At 52.2% G+C, this 19,308-nt stretch overlaps 2 protein-coding genes across 10 annotated transcripts in view; both read right to left on the bottom strand.

Annotated features, from left to right (window-relative positions):
* Positions 1–11,595, bottom strand: part of LOC106835877 (palmitoyltransferase ZDHHC11) — a 73,921-nt gene extending 62,326 nt beyond the window's left edge. For 3 of the 4 annotated variants that reach the window (XM_070519906.1, XM_070519904.1, XM_070519905.1), the window contains exon 1: positions 677–11,595. In XM_070519906.1, the coding sequence (XP_070376007.1) occupies positions 677–1,068 (392 nt within the window). In that variant the 5' untranslated portion in view covers positions 1,069–11,595. The remainder of the gene's footprint in view (positions 1–676) is intronic. The other variant, XM_070519907.1, reaches the window with a different exon arrangement.
* Positions 11,596–11,740: 145 nt separating this feature from the next.
* BRD9 (bromodomain containing 9) overlaps positions 11,741–19,308 on the bottom strand; it is a 26,041-nt gene continuing 18,473 nt past the window's right edge. For all 6 annotated transcript variants that reach the window (XM_044779522.2, XM_044779523.2, XM_044779524.2 and 3 more), the window contains 3 exons: positions 16,476–16,575; positions 13,809–13,976; positions 11,741–12,533 (listed from right to left, as the gene is read on the bottom strand). In XM_044779522.2, the coding sequence (XP_044635457.1) occupies positions 12,433–12,533; positions 13,809–13,976; positions 16,476–16,575 (369 nt within the window). In that variant the 3' untranslated portion in view covers positions 11,741–12,432. The remainder of the gene's footprint in view (positions 12,534–13,808; positions 13,977–16,475; positions 16,576–19,308) is intronic.

Raw genomic sequence — 19,308 nt, 5'->3', positions numbered from 1 at the left:
CAATGTAGGGAAGCCGTCAGGTCTGGGCAGGGCTGGATGTACAAGGCACACGATGTAGGGAAGCCGTCAGGTCTGGGCAGGGCCGGATGTACAAGGCACAAGACGAAGGGAAGCCCTCAGTCTGGGCAGGGCCAGATGTACAAGGCACACGATATAGGGAAGCCGTCAGGTCTGGGCAGGGCCGGATGTACAAGGCACACGACGAAGGGAGGCCCTCAGTCTGGGCAGGGCCGGATGTACAAGGCACAAGACGAAGGGAAGCCCTCAGTCTGGGCAGGGCCGGATGTACAAGGCACACGATGTAGGGAAGCCGTCAGGTCTGGGCAGGGCCGGATGTACAAGGCACACGACGAAGGGAGGCCCTCAGTCTGGGCAGGGCCGGATGTACAAGGCAGACGATGTAGGGAAACGGTCAGGTCTGGGCAGGGCCGGATGTACAATGCACACACGAAGGGAAGCCGTCAGTCTGGGCAGGGCCTGGGGCCAGCTGGAGTGAAGGAGCTCCTCCATGAGTTAGGGCATGTGCCCCACAAATTGTGGCCTTGCCGGCGCCTCCTCAGCACCCAGGGGTCTCTGCGGGGTGGGCAGCAGGGCCGGTGGGGCTGATGTGGAGGCTGCCACCTGGCCTTCGTCAGTCCCGCTCCATCCAGCCCACTGTCCTCGCCCTCCTGCTCACCTGGGCTTCCATTTCCTCATCCTGCACAGTGTCTTCGGCCCAGCAGTGCCTTCCTGAAGGATCGCAAGGGAGCAAAGTGTCATCGGGATGACAGGGACACTTATCCGGGACACCTTAGCTGACCGAAGATGAGCAGAAGGAGATGGGTGCCCGGGATGCCCTCCTGGGATCCCAGGGAATAAAGGGGCTGGGAGTGGGGCTGCCAGGATGTGGGCAGGTGGCGGCCTCCCAGGGACCCCAGAGGCCAGCACCGGCCTGTGGGCAGACCCAAGCTCGCTGGACATAGCTCCGCTGTGCTGATGTCTGCCCAGAAACCACGTCCGAGAGGGCAGGAGGCTGAAGAGGCCCACAACCGACCAGACAGCCGGCCTCCACACTGCCGCCACTGCCATCCACCTGCTGCCCAGGCCAGGCTACTCCTGCCCAGGGTCCAGCAAGACAACAGCACAGAGCCCATCATATGCCAGGACAACGTGCCACCAGACAGACCCGGGCAGACAATCAGGCCGCCCGACCAGGGTCTCAGGCCCCAAGGTCCTAGCCAACCGCACAGTGGAGGCCATGGGTCGCGGGAGACCTCATAGCCATGAACACTGGCAACTAGAACAAAGGCAGGGCACCCCTCAGAAAGAGGGGCCCCTCCACGCATGGTCAGCTCCACAGGGACGTGTCTCTGAGAAAGACTGTGCTTCTCCGCAGGCAAGGCCACGGGTCCTGAGCACAGCAGATGCGTTGCTCAAGCTGCCAGTCAAGAGTTTCTCCAGGTCTTGAAAGTGCTTTCTGGTGACTTAAGATTGACGGCGCCTCTGTCCCCTGCACAGAACACGCTTCTCCAGACAAGCACCTGTGCGTCCTGTGGGTGGTGCAGGGCGGCCGCTCGGCTCTGCACTCCAGGGGGCTTGCTGGAGCCAATGACCTCAACTGGTGCCCCTGAAGGCCAACAGGCCCCAGGCAGCTCCTGGGTGACTCTGAAGGAGGCCACCAGGGGCCAAGGGGTGGAGGACACACCACCTCAGGGCACCCCAAGTCTGCAGGTAGTGGGGGTCTCCCGAATGAGCCAGAGCCAGGTGCCCTCAGCCACTCACGCCTTCGAAAATTACCCTTCCTCTTGGACGCCTTTGCTTCCTGAAAATGACTTTAGAAGTCCCCAAATCAGGGCCTGCTCACCATACAAACATCAGGAAATAGACACGAGAAGAAGAGAGAACATAAAAGCCACTGACCCCCCAGCGGGGCGAGCAGGACCTGCTCTGCATGAACGTGCGCACAGGGATTTAAGCACCACGGGCGGCCTCTCGGGCCCACGTTATGCCCACCGGTTCCCTTAACTGCAGTGGCGTTGCTCCGCCCTCACGCAGCCCCACCACAGGGCTTCACGGAGTGCATAGCACTCCGTCGTACGCGGCTGGTCAACGTGCCTGAATTCTAGGGCGCCCAGGACTTTCCATCACAATTAGCCTCCTTGCAGTTCTCTTGCTCACATTCGAGGTCCTGAAAGGTGCCGCATCCCGGGAAGGGTCTGCACTGTGGGCGAGGGAGGTCAGGGCGGGTGGGGGGCGGGGGTGGCCACACAGGAGAGCATAGGTGGAGCACAGGGCAGGTTGGGCAGGCGGGCTCTCACACTCGGGCTCACAGGCATGCATACACACCCTCGCATGCTCACGAGCATGTCCACAAGCGCACACGTGCTCACGTGCGTGCACACACCCTCACTGGTCTTGGTCGCTTCCAGGAGAAAGAGCTGCGAGGGGGATTCTGGTCATCCAGCACTGTCTGTCCAGACAGCCTCTCTTGGGACAACCTTTGGTCCCCTCTCCCGAGCAAATCGACTGTCACGGTGGTGTGAGGCACCTGCTGGCTGGCCCTGAGGGTCGCCCCCATCACCTGGCCCCTGGGTCAGCTATTCCGGCCACCAGAGGTGTCTGTGGATCTTGGCCAGGATCTTGCCAGCTTCCTTGGGCAGAGGGCCCAGCGAGGCGGCCCAAGCCCTGGGCTCACGGCTGCAGCACCCCCAGGGGTGGCCTGAGCCCTGGTGGGGTCTGTGGCCCGAGGCCCACACTGACACACACGACAACGTGGATGGACCTCAAAAACCTTGTGCTGAGTGAAAGAAGCCAGGACAAAGGGCCACGTAGTGCGTGGTTCCACTTCTGCAAAGTGTCCACAAGAGGGAATTCTGCACGACCAAAAACAGAGTGGTTGCCAGGCGCTGGGGGAGGTACTGGGGGTGGCTGCTGATGGGGACCGGGTTTCCCTTTGGGGTGATGGGAATGCTCTGGAGTTCGATAAAGAGGTGGTGGTTGCACAGATTGTGAATGTGCCAAATGCACTCAGTTGCACACTTTATATGCTTTTTTTTTTTACTTTTTATTAAGATTATGAGAGTTTACAACCTTGTGAAATTTCAGTTGTACATTATTGTCAGTCATATTGTAGGTGCACCACTTCCCCGTTTGCGCCCATTCCCCACCCCCCTTTCCCCTGGTAACCAGCAATCAGTTCTCTTTGTCTACATGTTTAACTTCCACCTACGAGTGAAGTCATACAGAGTTTGTCTTTCTCTGTCTGGCTTATTTCACTTAACATAATACCTTCAAGGTCCAGCCATGTTCTTGTGAATGGGACGATGTTATACTTTTTTATGGCTGAGTAGTATTCCATTGTATATATATACCACATCTTCTTTATCCAATCATCTGTTGATGGGCACTTCGGTTGCTTCCACATCTTGGCTATTGTAAATAATGCTGCAATGAACATAGGGATGCATGGGACTTTTGGAATTGCTGACTTCAAGCTCTTTGGATAGACACCCAGTAGTGGAATAGCTGGGTCGTATGGTAGTCCTATTTTTAATCTTTTGAGAAATCGCCATACTGTTTTCCATAGTGGCTGCACCAGTTTGCATTCCCACCAGCAGCGTATCAGGGTTCCTTTTTCTCCACATCCTCTCCAAGATTTCTCACTTTTTGTTTTGGTTATTTTTTGCCATTCTAACAGTTGTAAGGTGATATCTTTGTGTAGTTTTGATTTGCACTTCCCTGATGATTACTGATGATGAGCATCCTTTCATGTGTCTATTGGCCATCCGTATACCTTCTTTGGAGAAATGTCTGTTCATGTCCCCTGCCCATTTTTTGATCCGGTTGTTTGATTTTTTTGTTGTTCAGCTGTGTGAGTTCTTTATATGCTATGGAGATTAACCCTTTGTCAGATATATGACTTGTAAATACTTTTTCCCAATTAGTGGGTTGTCTTTTTGTTTCAATCCTGTTTTGCCTTGCCTTGAAGAAGCTCTTTAGTTTGATGAGGTCCCATGTGTTTATTCTTTCTATTGTTTCCCTTGTCTGAGAAGACATGGTGTTGGAAAAGATCCTCTTGATACTGATGTCAAAGAGTGTACTGCCTACATTTTCTTCTAGAAGCCTTTTGGTTTCAGGTCTAATCTTTAGGTCTTTGATCCATTTTCAGTTTATTTTTGTGAATGGTGAAAAAGAATGGTCAATTTTCATTCTTTTACATGTGGCTATCTGGTTTTCCCAGCAACATTTGTTGAAGAGACTTTCTTTTCTCCGTTGTAGGCCCTCCGCTCCTTTGTCGAAGATTAGGTGTCCATAGATGTGTGGTTTTATTTCTGGGCTTTCAGTTCTGTTTCATTGATCTGTGCACCTGTTTTTGTACCAGTACCATGCTGTTTTGACTACTGTAGCTTTGTAGTATGCTTTGAAGTCAGGGATTGTGATGCCTCTGGCTTTGTTCTTCTTTCTCAGGATTGCTTTAGCAATTCGGGGTCTTTTGTTGCCCCATATGAATTTTAGGATTCTTTGTTCTATTTCTGTAAAGAATGTCATTGGAATTCTTTGGGATTGTGTTGAATCTGTAGATTGCTTTAGGTAGTATGGACATTTTAACTATGTTTACTCTTCCAATCCATGTACATGGAATGTCTTTCCATCTCTTTATGTCGTCATCAATTTCTTTCAGGAAAGTCTTCTAGTTTTCGTCATATAGGTCTTTCACTTCCTTGGTTAAATTTACCCCAAGCTATTTTATTCTTTTGGTGCGATTGTGAATGGGATTGTGTTCTTGAGTTCTTTTTCTGTTAGTTCGTTGTTAGAGTATACAAATGCTACTGATTTATGCATGTTGATTTTATACCCTGCAACTTTGCTGTAGCTGTTGATTATTTCTAATAGTTTTCCAATGGATTCTTTGGGGTTTTCTATATATAAGATCATGTCATCTGCAAACAGTGAGAGTTTCACTTCTTCACTGCCTCTTTGGGTTCCTTTTATTTCTTTTCCTTGTGGAATTGCTCTGGCCAAAACCTCCAGTGCTATGTTGAATAAGAGTGGTGAGAGTGGACACCCTTGTCTTGTTCCTGTTCTCAGAGGGATGGCTTTCAGTTTTTGCCCATTGAGTATGATGTTGGCTGTAGGTTTGTCATATATGGTCTTTCTTATGTTGAGGTACTTTCCTTCTATACCCATTTTATTGAGAGTTTTTATCGTAAATGGATGTTGGATCTTGTTGAATTCTTTCTCTGCATCTATTGAGATGATCATGTGGTTTCTGTTTCTCATTTTGTTAATGAAGTGTATTGCGTTGATTGACTTGCGGATGTTGAACCATCCCTGCGTCCTTGGTATAAATCCCACTTGATCATAGTGTATAATCTTTTTAACGTATTGCTGTATTCGGTTTGGCAAAATTTTGTTGAGGATTTTTGCATCTATGTTCATCAGTGATATTGGCCTGTAGTTTTACTTCTTTGTGTTGTCCTTGTCTGGTTTTGGGATCAGGGTGATGTTGACTTCATAGAATGTGTTAGGGAGTGCTCCATCTTCCTCAGTTTTCTGGAATAGTTTGAGAAGGATAGGTATTAAATCTTCTTTGAATGTTTGCTAGAATTCTCCAAAGAAGCCATCTGGTCCTGGACTTTTATTTTTGGGGAGGTTTTTGATTACTGTTTCAATTTCTTTACTCGTGATCGGTCTATTCAGATTCTCTATTTCTTCCTGCTTCAGTTTTGGGAAGTTGTAAGAGTCTAAGAATTTATCCATTTCTTCTAGGTTGTCCAATTTGTTGGTATATAGTTTTTCATAGTATTCTCTTATGATCTTTTGTATTTCTGTGGTATCTATTGTGATTTCTCCTCTCTCATTTCTAATTTTATTTATTTGAGTCTTCTCTCTTTTTTCTTACTGAGCTGGCTAAGGGTTTGTCAATTTTGTTTACCTTTTCAAAGAACCAACTCTTTGTTTCATGGATCCTTTCTATTATCTTTTTTGTTTCACTTTCATTTATTTCTGCTCTAATTTTTCTTATTTCCTTCCTTCTACTGACTTAGGGCTTTGTTTCTTTTTCAAATTCTGTTAGGTGTCGCTTGAGATTGCTTATCTGAGATTTTTCTTGTTTATTGAGGTGAGCCTGTGTTGCAATGAATTTCCCTCTTAGGACCACTTTTGCTGCATTCCAAATGAGGTAGTATGCGTGTTTTCATTTTCATTTGTCTCCAGATAATATTTGATTTCTTCTTTAGTTTCTTCAATGATTCATTGTTTGTTCAGTAGCATATTGTTTAGTGTCCACGTTTTTGCTCCTTTCCCAGCTTTATTCTTGTAGTTGATTTCTAGTTTCATAGCATTATGGTCGGAAAAGATGCTTGATATTATTTCAACCCTCTTGAATTTGTTGAGGCTTGATTTGTTTCCCAAGATATGGTCTATCCTTGAGAACGTTCCATGTGTACTTGAGAAGAATGTGTGACCTGCTGTTTTTGGATGGACTGTTCAATACGTATCTATTAAGTCCATCTGGTCAAGTTTTTCATTTAATTCTATAATTTACTTGTTGACTTCCTGTCTGGATGATCTATCCATTGGTGTTAGTGTGGTGTTGAGGTCCCTACTATTATTGTATTGTTGTTGATATCTCCTTTTAGTTTTGTTAATAGTTGCTTTACATACTTTGGTGCTCCTGTGTTGGGTGCGTATATATTTATAAGTGTTATGTTTTCTTCGTGGAGTGTTCCTTTTGTCATTATAAACTGCCTCTCTGTCTCTCTTTATCTGTTTTGCTTTGAAGTCTACTTTGTCTGATCTAAGTATGGCAACACCTGCTTTTTTGTAAATATTGGCACCTGAGCTAACAACTGTTGCCAATCTTTTTTTTTTCTGCTATATCTCCTCAAATACCCCTGGTACATAGTTGTATATCTTAGTTGCAGGTCCTTCTAGTTGTGGCATGTGGGACGCCACCTCAACGTGGCCTGACAAGCAGTGCCATGGCTGCGCCCAGGATCTGAACTGGCAAAACCCTGGGCCACTGCAGCAGAGCACGCAAACTTAACCACTCAGCCAGGGGGCCGGCACCGACATCTGCTTGCTTATGTTCATCATTAGCTTGGAGTATCGTCTCCCATCCCTTCACTCTGAGTCTGTGTTTGTCTTTGGGGCTGAGGTGTGTTTCCTGGAGGCAGCATATTGTTGGGTCTTGTCCTTTAATCCATCCTGCCACTCTGGGCCTTTTGATTGGAGAGTTCAATCCATTTACATTTAGAGTGATTATTGAAATGTGGGGGGCTAACGCTGCCATTTTATCACTTGTTTTCTGGTTCCCTTGCATTTCCTTTGTTTCTTGTCCCATGATCTTTGGACTACCAATTCAGGTAGGTAGTTGTCTATATTGGCTTTCTTCTTATTTGTAATTTGTGTCTTTATTCTTGCTATTTGTTTAGTGGTTACCATGTGGTTTGTATAAAACATCTCATCGATGAGATAGTCCATTTTCTGATAGCCTCTTATTTCCTTAGATTAAGCCACTCCACCCCTTTCCTCTTCTCCTTCTAGGTTGTTATTGTCAGATTTTTTCTTCTCTTCCTTCTTGTGTTGTGAGTTTGTGGTTAAAATGACAAGATTATATTTATTCTTCGTGTTTCCCTTCCTTTTATCTTTAATGTTATACTTAGACTTTGCTAACCTGTTCTGATGGAGAGCTGCAACTTTCTGATTTTGTCTTTCTACTTATCTCCTTTACTCTGGGTATTCTAACCCCTTTCCTTTTTTTGTTTTTTCAGGTATGAGGGTCTTCGTGGGCATTTCTTATAGGGGAGGTCTTGTGGCGATGAACCCCCTTAACTTTTGTTTATCTGGGAAAGTTTTTATTTCTCCATCATATTTGAAGGATATTTTCGCTGGATAGAGTATTCTTGGCTGCAAGCTTTTGTCCTCCAGAGTTTTGAATATATCATTCCACTGTCTTCTAGCCTGTAAGGTATCTGCTGAGAAATCTGCTGACAGCCTTATGGGGGTTCCTTTGTAGGTTATTTTCTTCTGCCTTGCTGCCCTTAGTATTTTCTCTTTGTCGTTGACTTTTGCAAGCTTCACTACTATATGTCTTGGGGTTGGTCTTTCTACATTGATAAAGTTTGGAGATCTATTAGCTTCTGTCACATGGAGTTCCATTTCTCTCCCAAGGTTTGGGAAGTTCTCAGCCATCATTTCTTTGAACAGGCTTTCTGTCCCCATCTCCTTCTCTTCTCCCTCTGGGATACCTATAATCCTTATGTTGCATTTCCTAATTGAGTCAGATATTTCTCAGAGAGTTTCTTGATTTCTTTTTAGTCTTAGCTCTCTCTCCTCTATCTGCAGCATTTCTATATTCCTATTCTCCAAACTGCTAATTCTGTCTTCCATATTATAGACCCTACTATTCACAGAGTCCAGATTTTTCTTAATCTCCTCCATTGTGTTCTTCATCTCCAACATTTCTGATTGGTTCTTCTTTATAGTATCAAGCTCTTTTGTGACATAGCTCCTGAACTCGTTGAGTTGTCTATCTATATTCTCTTTTAACTCTTTGAGTTTTTTAATGATGACTATTTTGAATTCATTGTCATTTAGGTTATAGATTTCAGCCTCTTCAGGATTGTTTTCTGGGTACTCGTCATTTTCCTTCTGTTCTGGAGATTTAATATATTTTTTCATACTGCTTGATGGTGTGTATTTGTGCCTCTGCATAGAGATAGAGTTTAGTTACTGCTTCCACTGGCTTCTACTGGGGTGGGGGAGGGGGGGTGGCAGCTGTGTAACGTGTACTGACCAGGATCCCTGTCAGCTGTTGCTGACAGGGGACCTGGTCCCCAGGTACTCACAGTGGCACTGTGGGGTCTCTGGTCAGCTGTGGGGACAATCGCAAGGGGGCCTCCCATTGCTGGTGCCTACTGTCACAGACCACCTAGACACGCTCCCTCCTTAGGGTCTGCAGCAGTGTTATGGCCTTTCACAGTGGCCAGGAGCAGGTTCATTTAGACTTGCAGCTCTGCCACCGTCAGGGCCCATAAGATCTCACTTGTCCACTACGGACCACTGCACAGCTATGGGTATCTACTGCAGTCTATGGTTAGCTCACCCAGCTGTGCTACTTCTGCCTCAGGGCCTTCCAGCCTTGTGATTGCTGGGCGGAGCCTCTCCACTAATGCTGAGCAGAGGCTTTCACTGCAGCAGCTGTGGGACCATGGATTTTCTTCCTGGTCCACGGAGCAGACTCACTGGGGCTCCAACTTGCCACTGCCCACTCACACAGTCTCTTTGGGTCTCCCTTGCCCCTCTGGGCCACAGCAGGACTTTGTGTGTTAGCCGCAGCTGGTGGGTTGCTGCACCAGCCAGGCTGCTTTTGCCCCAGGGTCTCTCACTGTTCTGAATGCTGGGCGGGGCCTCTCCGCTAATGCTGAGTAGAGGCTTTCCCTGTGGCTGCTGTGGGCCCGTGGATTTTCCCACTGGGCTAAGCAGCAATCGTGGGGGGCTTAGGTAGGGCTGTAGTCACCTGATTCCACCGTCGCGCTGCTGATGCATGTGCACACCCGCCCTTGGTGCTGTGGCAATGCTATGAGCGTGACAGCCGGTAGAAAGTCAATTGCAGGTACTAGGCTGTCTGGGTGTCAGTGAGTTTTCACCTATCTCCACCTCCTCCTGGGGGCAAGTCCATCCACCTTCCAATGCATAGCAGCACAGGTCTCTGAGGCATCCTGAGATGCTGTGTGGATATCCTTTGTTGGCTGATGAATGTCCAATTACTTGTAGTTTAAATGGGGAGAGACAAAGAAAACTGCTCACTCCACCATGTTGCTGACGTCACTCCTCTTGTATGCTATTTTTACAGCACTGGTCCGGAGTCTTGGGACAGCTGTCTATGACAGATGCTGTCATCTTCCCCTCCTGGTAGGGTCCTTTTCAACTGGGCTGTAGAGAGTCTTTTACCTGATGTCTCTTTCAATAAATAAATTCTCCAGGTTATAGTCTAAGATCCTTCAGTTCTGGGAGTTCTCGGGGTCACCTGAAGAATGCAGTGATCTGTGGGGCTCAATGGGCCCCTATTGGTACCGAATGCTGGTTCAGTGTAGATGCCAGGTGGTCTCCAGTGGGTTTCTCTGAAATCCTGCCATGACTATGCGAAGAAATGTCGACAAAAATAATCCATAACCTATCTATAAATGAAAATTTGGGTGAGTTTATTCTGAGCTAAAATGTGAGGACCATGGCCTGGGGCCTTTCTTCCCAACGGAAGAAAGGGCACCTAAGAAGTCAGTTGCACACTTTAAAGTGATTAATGGTTGATTTTATGTCATGTGAATCCTACCAAAACACAAAGATTTTAAAAAGCATGAAGGTCTTGGGTCAGGGGTCCTCCTGTCTGGAGACACTTCCTTGGTCCTCCTTCTTGATGTGTGTGCACTTCCTGAGCAGCAAGTGGCTCCTAGGCTTGTGTTCTCTGGGGCCATGCCCATGAATGGCAGTCCCTGGGCTGTCCACGTGGCCTGCCTGTCTGCCCCACAGGATCTGGGCTCAGCAGGCAGCAGCATCTCCTATATTCAGCAAAGGGGCGTGCTTGTACCTCTCACCGTTTGCACTGTGACGTGACCTCGAGGTGGAGACTGCTCCCTTCGGGGGAGTCTGGGGCGCTGGGACCTCACATTGTGTCTCAACAGGTATTGCCACTGTGTGCTATACTCGACGTCATGCTGGCGTTGACATGCGGCTCAGGCTGCAGTTCAGGGAGAAGCAAAGCATCTGGGAAGGTTACTCCACCACCCACTCCCAAGGGGCTGCGCCCTGGGGACACCACCCAGAATCTGAGTTCCATCCCATGTTCAGGGCACCCGACCTTCTGAGTCCTGGTAGAGGCAGCACTCGCCCCCACCTCGAGGCTGGAAATCCAGATCCCACCCCGCCTGGCCTTCTGCACTGGGGCCCTGGCCCAGGGCCAGGGACTGGGGGCGGCAGTGAGGCCAGCAGAGGGCCAGGCACAGGGTCAGGGCCAGCTCTGTGGCCTGTCGTCGGGTTCGTGCTCCCAGGGTGTTTGCTCATTAGCCCGCGTCCTGTTGATAAATTCCTCCTCTGCTGACAGCAGCCACAGCGGCTTCCTGGTGCCTCATCTCTGAGATATTTGTGTGTGTGCATGTGTGAGGAAGATTGGCCCTGAGCTAACATCCATGCCCATCTTCCTCTACTTTATGTGGGATGCCACCACAGTGTGGCTTGACTAGTGGTGCTTGGTCCACACCCAGAATCCGAACCTGCAAACCCTGGGCTGCCGAAGCGGAGCACGTGAACTTCATCACTACACCACCAGGCTGGCCCCTCTGAGATATTTTTGCTCTCCTTTTACCGATGTTGGCGGGGAGGCCCTTGTCTGATCCACATAGTACCTCAGCAAGCCCCGCTGGCCCAGGCAGTCAGTAGCCAGTGGGGCTGGCCCTGTCCTGTGGTGCCCAGGCATGTCGCACTGCCACTGCCCCTCGGTCACACACTCTCCCCCAGGTCTGATCCTCCCCTGAGAGACAGCAGTCTCCAACTACACGTTTCCACGATAACAGAACAGAGCAGGAGTTGTGCAGGGAAAGGTGCACAGCTACGGGAACTGAGAACTGGCCGAGATGTGAGGAGACAGCAGATGATGACTAGGAAGAACGGACACCACCAACCCTGCATGAGAAAGGGTTTTGCTGAAAAGTCACTTAAAGTGGATGTCCAGCAGTGCTGTAAATAATCACAGCAAGTACACTCTTTGTGTATCTTTTTACTAAGATCTGTATTTACATTCTGCAAATATGAACAGGTGTCCTGTAAACACATCCAGAATAAAAGGTGTTTTATGGACACGCAACACTCCATCGTAACCAGCAGGGCAGTGGCGGTCCTCCAGCAGAGCGACCCGCTCAGGCACGGGATTGAGAGCAGGAATGGGGAGTGGCCTCACTCGGCCTGTCCCGGCCAGAGGGCCTGCACTTGCTCCCGACACGCTCCTCCTGTGTGAACAGCCCCTACCGTGACCTGCCTCAGCAACGTGGATGTGGGAGGCAGGCAGGCAAAGAACATGCAGGACCCCAACAGAAGGCAAACAGAAACACGTCTGCTTCCCTGGGCCCTGCGTGGAGGATGTGGGCAGACAGGTGCGTCCACACTGCTGCAGAGCAGGGCTCGACCGGCACCAAGAAGCTCAGCGACAGCCCACTCCAGCTTTGCACGATCTGGTCACACACCTTTCATGCGTGATTTCCACTATTCAGGACTCCAGGGGTGATCTACAGAAACACACATCTGCGTGTGGCCAACATGGTATCAGAGACGACTCCCCACCTCCCGGGGCTGCTCCTAGCACGCCAAAGGGGACCAAAGGAAAGTCTCTGTCTCACGACAAAACTGTACATGCAAATAAAGACAACAATAACAAACAATCTGAGACTGTCGACAGGGCTAGCCTTTCGTAGAGGTTGCAGGTTCTGGAGACTGAAGAAATTCATATGGGTCATGGGTCACGTCTGGCTGTTCCCCGACACTGAGGCGAGAAGGGCTTCCTGCAATTGAGGAAAAGACATTTCAACACAATGGTCTGACCTGCTCGGAGCTCAGGAGGCCCCTGTGCAAAAACCAGTCTGTGAGACTGTGGTCAGCAAAGCCCAGGACTCAGCCAGAGCCAAGGACCCCGGGCTACAGACCACCTGCCATCACGCCTGGGGTATGGGCCACCCCCTCATCTCCCCTGGGGCACTGGCCACTCACTCATCTCCCCTGGGGTACGGCCCACCCCCTCATCTCCCCTGGGGTACGGGCCATGCCATCATCTCTCCTGGGGAGCAGGTAGAGGGCAACTCCTCGCAGACGTGGTATGGACACCATGAAGTGGGATGTCGGTGCTGGCCCTCCACACGGCAGGGCTGCTGATTCTGCAAACAATGGAGGCTCCTCGCCAGGGGTCCTGAAGACAAACCCCAGCCCCTGAGCAGCTCCGGTGTCACCCTGAGAGTCCACCAGGATGCTGGGGTCCTCAGATCTGGAGCCGAGCCAGGGCCACCTGGAGCCTCCATCATATACTGTTTACTACAAGGTTAACCAGACCGAAGACACGGTCCTTATTCAGACAACTTCAGCCAAACCTCTGTAACTGATTACCCTTTTTTATTCCCACAAAAACATCAAGGTTTACTCTGCTGAAAGAATAATTCAGTTGTACCCGGGAACTCCAACAGCAGCATGCGGATGTAATCGAGCAAGTTCATGGAGCCACGGGGCACAGGGGGCTGTGGCATCCTGGAGGGGTCCCGAGACACCCACCCAGGGTGTCACTAGTCAAACATGGAGACCCCTGGCCAAGCAAGGTTACGTGCTCACCCCAAACCAGGGTCCTGGGGAGCGCACCAGTCCACACGCTGTTTTAGGACTAAAAGCGGGGAACAGCAGGCAGAAACAACTGTTCCCAAGGTCTAACTCTGCGTGGCTGTCAGGGTCCACAGCCTCAGCCTCATTCTGCCTGTGACCAAGGGCCTCGGGCGTGGCCGGCTGGGCCCTCCTGACACAGGGGCTGCCAGCACCCTCCGGCCAATTCACAGCACTAACTAAATTCCATTAAACATTTCACTTCAGTGCAGCCGCCTGAGGAGGGAGGCGCGTCCTCCAAGCCCCAGGGGCAGGGGCAGCCCAGGAGGGCAGCGGGGACGGAGCTCTGAGCCCCGGGGTCTCCAGCCTTTCTTGGAAGTCGGCGCTCCTGCCCTCTTCCCGGATGTGACCACCACTTGTGCTCCAGGATGGCTGCTGGAGGGTCGGGGCGGAGCGCAAGGCCGGGGCCGCCTTACCCAGGTGGGGGTGGTCCCTGTCGGAGGCGTTGGACAGGGAGCTGAGGTTGGAGGACGGCCGGGAGCCCCCGCGCTCCGCCTGCGCCTCGTGCAGGTCCTGAAGGAGCTTCGTCGTCTCGTCCAAGTTCAGGTGGTTGTCGTCGTGGTCCAGCTCCTTCTTCACCTTCCCTGTGCAGACACAGTCAGACATCAGCCCACTGCAGCCGGCCCAGCACTGTGCACTGGCACCTCCAGTCTGTAACTCCAGCCTCTCACGCGTCACCACACACGCGCACAAGCACCACTCGGAAGTGAAGCTGGATGAGCACAGTCAGCTGGGAGGTGAGGGCGACTCAGTCAGAGCAAACGGGGGTGGAGGCCTTGACGGAGGGCACCAGCACTGGACAAGAAACCAGGCGCCACACCACACCCAAGCAACTGGACGCACGCAAGTGCTGCCGTCCTGCTGTAACCAACTGGAGAGCAGGATGCCGTGTGCAACAGAGCTGCAGACGTGGGACCCGCACAGGCCATGGCCAGGGAGGGAACCCGCGGGGTCTGGCCAGCGGGTGGGCTGAGAGCTGGAGAAGACAGCTGCCTGGAGAGCTCCCAGGTCTCAGCCAAGCACCGCCCTGCACCTGTGCAAGAGGGACGCCCCCACTGGGGCAGGTCCAGACCTCACGCTTGTCTGTGATATTACACGTCCCAAGCCTGAAGGCAGGTGTGGCCTAGTGGGGACTGTGTCTGCCCTAGCAACACTTCAAAGCAAAACCCGACAGAGACTGAAGGAGAGGAGGCTAAGAGCCTGTCAGAGCAAGGACCACCACGGTTCAAGGGTATGTGACCCAACCTAGCACCCAGCGCATGACGGCAGGGTCTGGCCTCTGAGAAAGCACGGCCCCGCAGGCGAAGACGCAGGGAAACACCATCCCGCCAGTGGCACATCGTCCACAAGACGTGAGAGGAGCAGCTGCGTGCAAACGGCGCCAGCGAGCACACGCCAAGCATCCACGCAGGCAGAGGAAGGCGGGGATAGCTGAATGTGGCTTCTGGAGAGGAAAAGAGCAGCCGTGTGTGGGGAAACCCTGGGAGGACAATGGGGCAGCCGCTGCAGGACGGATGGCCAGGGACTCCCAGGACAGCGCGGGACGGCCCCAAACGAAGCAGAGACTTAACCACAAACGGGCAGAATCGGGGCCCAGGTGACCACTGCAGAAATGACAGCCAAACTCCCACATTTGATAAAGCTATAAACCCAGGTCCAACGAGCTGACACAACCCAAGGAGGGAGGATCTGAAGAGAAGCAAACTGCGGCACAGCACGACCAGACCACCGAGAACCGGGGAAAAGGAGAGTCTCCAAGGCAGCTGGAGAAGAAGAACTGCTGGTGCGCAGAAAGGTGCTCCCACGGCAGCCCGAGGCTGCCAGCCTTCCGAGGCACAGCCGGCTCCTGCTGGCTGACCTAGACTCTGGGAGGGTCCCCGCTGCTGAAGTGCAGGGGGACTCACTGTACCTAGACACTTGCCCCCTCCTGAGGACTAGCGTTTGGGGACATGCCAGGTGGAGGGTGACCCCCCCCAACCCCCGCCACAGCTCGTTGCTGGGGACCAGGCGCAACCTTGGGGGCTCTCCGGGAAAGGGCTCCGGAAGTGCATGCCTGGTGTCCCCGGACTCACCCATGTGCCTTTCCCCTTCGTGGGTTCTGGCCTGTATTCTTTGCTATAACAAACCCTGAAGACAACCATACACGGAGTCCTGGTAGTCCTAGTGCATCACCAAACCTAGGGGTGGTCCCGGGGACCCCTGAACTGTTGGGAAGACAGAACAGCAAGACAGCAGGCTTGAGCCCAAGCAAAGCAGTAACTGCATGAAACACACACAGTCCACGGTCACTCCCACCAAGGCAGAGGCTGTCGTCCTGGATGACGAAGTGGGACTCGACTTTACGCTCTTTAAAGTTAGACAAAACCCACTTCTAACAAGGCACGTTTCTCAACCTTAGCACTGTTGACTCGGGACAGGTTGTTCCTTCTGGGGCTGTTGTGTGCGCTGTAGCATGTTCAGCAGCATCTCTGGCCTCTACCCACGTGATCCCAGAAACACCACACCCAGGTGTGACAACCAACACATTGCCACACGTCCCCGAGGGGGGGCTGCCCCGGGGAGGACCACTGAGGGAAAACGCAGGTGTGTCCAGACTGCAAAGGGGAGAAGACGCTCATGAAACCACCCGTCAGCAGGGGCTGGGGTGGCACAGGAGACTTCTGAGCATCAGATGCTGTGTGGAAGCAGACAGCACTTCACAGAGTGGGTGCCAGCCGTTCGAGAGGCCGTGTCCCAGTGGGCACACGCATGCGCACCAACCAACAGGATCAAAGAACCCCGCGATCCTGCAGATGGAGCCTGAAGTCATAAAGGAGGCCCAGGCAAAGTCCTGTTTGCAGCCATTTGGGAGGGTGACCCTGAGGACAGTGGGCCCTCACTCTACAGTCAGCTCGCAGGCTGGGTCACATTCCCCAGAGCAAGGAGAGGCAGCGGTGCCCCAGCCCATGCCCCTCGGGATCACCACCCCTCGGGCTGTGTGGGAACCGGGCACCAGGGATCAGAGGCACAGGGGCCACTTCCTTCTAGCCGAGCCTGACAATCCGACCAAGGGGTCAAAGGGGAGCGTGGCCAGCACGACCTACCCAGAGAGCTGAGTATGGAGATGTCCAGAGAGACGTCAGAGTACGACTTCATGGACATGAAATCCAGAACAGAGCTGCCATCTCCCAGCGAGTCCCCAGCCTGCAGAAGACAGGTAACCATGAAGCACAAAAGAAGACGTCACTGAACAGCAGTGCACACCAGTTCACACACTGGGGATGTCACGCCAGTGACCTTACATCCATGCCCCGCGACCCACAGCAGGACAGGCCTGCTCTGCTGTGTCCACCCCAAGGAGTGGGCAGGGCCAAGCAGTGCCCAGTCCATGCCGTGGCCCAGGGATCACTGGGGGTGAGCTTGTGAGTGGTGGCCATTGCCCCGGCCGATGTTGCCAGACAGACAGATGCTGTGGGCCCACGGGGGACCTAAGGGTGCTGGGGGACTTGGAGCCGCCACAGGCAGACACGTGGCTGCTCTGCAGGGACGTCACTGAACACACCATGTGGTGGATCCCAAACCAGCGCGCTCCAGCCCCTTCCCTCCTCCACGCGAGCTCCCTTTGCTCTCCCGGTGCTGGGCCCTCCCCCTTTGAGCGTCTTCTCCTGGGTCAGCCCCACTCCACATCATTACAGAAACAGCTCCCCTTCTCCAAAACCCCCCTGACAAACCTCCTTCCATCCCCATTGGCTGCTCTCAGACTACTAGGGTTTCAGAGTTAACACACAGCCACGTTTTAAATAAACACCTGGCAGACTGTCTCCAGTACTATAAGGGAGGGACACCACCTCAGACTGTAAGGTCTTTGAAATTCTACCCAACTACACCCTCTGACATTGGTGCTGAATCCCAAGTCATCACTGGATAAGCTGCTGTCGAATGGGAGCACACTCCCCAGCTGACCCTCGGGAGGGACACCGTTTCTTCGTGAGAGCTGAGAACAAAAGCCCCACGTCAGAGCTGACACTGAGAGTCTGCGGGCCTGGCTTGTGCGGCACCTTTCAATGACCCGCACCCCACCCTCAGCCTTCTGGGATTCAGGGTTCACACAGGGCAGCCACCAGCTTGCACAGCAGGGACGGGCATCGAGCACCATTCAGCGACTCACAGGGACGCAGCAACAGGAGGTAGCTGAGGCTCCTGCTACTGACAAGGGGGCACCAGGCCTGTGAATGCTCTTCCATTGGGCTGTAATCGCCTGGGCGTGAACCCTCTTCCATGGGGGTGTAATTGCCTGGGTGTGAACCCTCTTCCATTGGGGTGTAATCACCTGGGCGTGAACCCTCTTCCATTGGGGTGTAATCGCCTGGGCGTGAACCCTCTTCCATGGGGGTGTAATCGCCTGGGCGTGAACCCTCTTCCATGGGGGTGTAATCGCCTGGGCGTGAACCCTCTTCCATGGGGGTGTAATCGCCTGGGCGTGAACCCTCTTCCATGGGGCTGTAACTGCCTGGGCGTGAACGTTCTTCCCTTGGGCTGTAATCGCCTGGGTGTGAACCCTCTCCCATCAGGCTGTCGTGGCCTGGGTGTGAACCCTCTCCTGTTGAGCTGTCGTGGCCTGGGTGTGAACCCTCTCCTGTTGAGCTGTCGTGGCCTGGGTGTGAACCCTCTCCTGTTGAGCTGTCATGGCCTGGGTGTGAACCCTCTGCCGTTGGGCTATAACTGCCTGGGTGTGAACCCTCTCCCGTTGGGCTGTCATGGACTGTGTGTGAACCCTCTACCGTTGGGCTGTCATGGCCTGGGTGTGAGCCTCTCTGGTTGGGCTGTCTTAACCCTGGTGATCTGTGAATTTGCCCTCCTCGCTTGGCTTTCAGAAAACCTACTTCTGTCTGTGCTCTGATAAAAATTTCTCCCTAGAGGAACTGTTAGTGACGACTCAGGCCATCAGCAAGTCAGGCTGAATTCACATTCACAGAGCCCGGTGTTGGCCAGGCCCAGAGCCAAGGTCACCACAAAGTCCTACAACAAGCCCACCACTACCAATCTGCTCCATAACTGAAGATTGAGTCTTAGAGCTGTGAGTTCCCCTGCCCAGGGCTTAACACCAAAGCCCTTGCATCTCAGACACATGGAGAATCTCCCCACAGCTCATGGCATTCAAGGATGTTACAGGATTACCTGGTGATCCTAAAGGATGAGGCAATTTGGAGCTCATAAAGACAACTTGAAAAAAAAAATCGGTTTGCTCACATTTTATTCCAACAGTAAAAAAGCACTGAGAAGCACAGATTTCCCTAGAGACCACAAGAGAGCAACTGAGTGTGTGTGCATTCCCAAGGTAGCCTCTCTAGGGCTCACCTATGGGAGATTGCTCAGGAATTCGTCCTTCCATTGGCTAGTTCTGCCCACGTGTTAGGTGTGGAGACCTACATTCTAAGGCAATGCTGAAAATCACATGATTAAAGTTGGTGTCTTTGGACACGCTAAGTTAAATCGAAAGAAAAACAGGAACACTTATTTGCAGAAACGTTTGGGAGCCCTGATTGATGACAGAAGCATATTGACATACAGGCCGTGAGGTGCACGAGTGAATGCAATGACAGAGAGAGGCGAGTGCCCCTCACGTGTCAACACCATGCGCACGCCGCATGCAGGTGGGAAGGCACCGAATGGAGCCAGCTGCCACCAGCAGGTGTTCTGTGCCCCTGGTGCGAGGGACAGCACAGGCATAGGAGCCCCTTCTGAAAGCTCCCTGCCGCTGCTTGGGGGTTGCCCCACAGAGGCCCTGCTGGCAGGGGCAGAGGGAATGTGCCAGGCTCCCAGCTTAGAGTGGCCTACAGTATGTCCCAGCTCTTCAGACACCGTGTGGGGTTTGCACTCTATACCACGGTGTCTGCATAACCCAGACAGAGATGCTGAGCAGAATCCTGGCTGCCT

The sequence above is a fragment of the Equus asinus genome, chromosome 10, assembly GCF_041296235.1.
Source record: "Equus asinus isolate D_3611 breed Donkey chromosome 10, EquAss-T2T_v2, whole genome shotgun sequence".
Lineage (NCBI taxonomy): Eukaryota > Metazoa > Chordata > Mammalia > Perissodactyla > Equidae > Equus > Equus asinus.
This window is presented reverse-complemented; position numbering and strand designations above follow the sequence as displayed.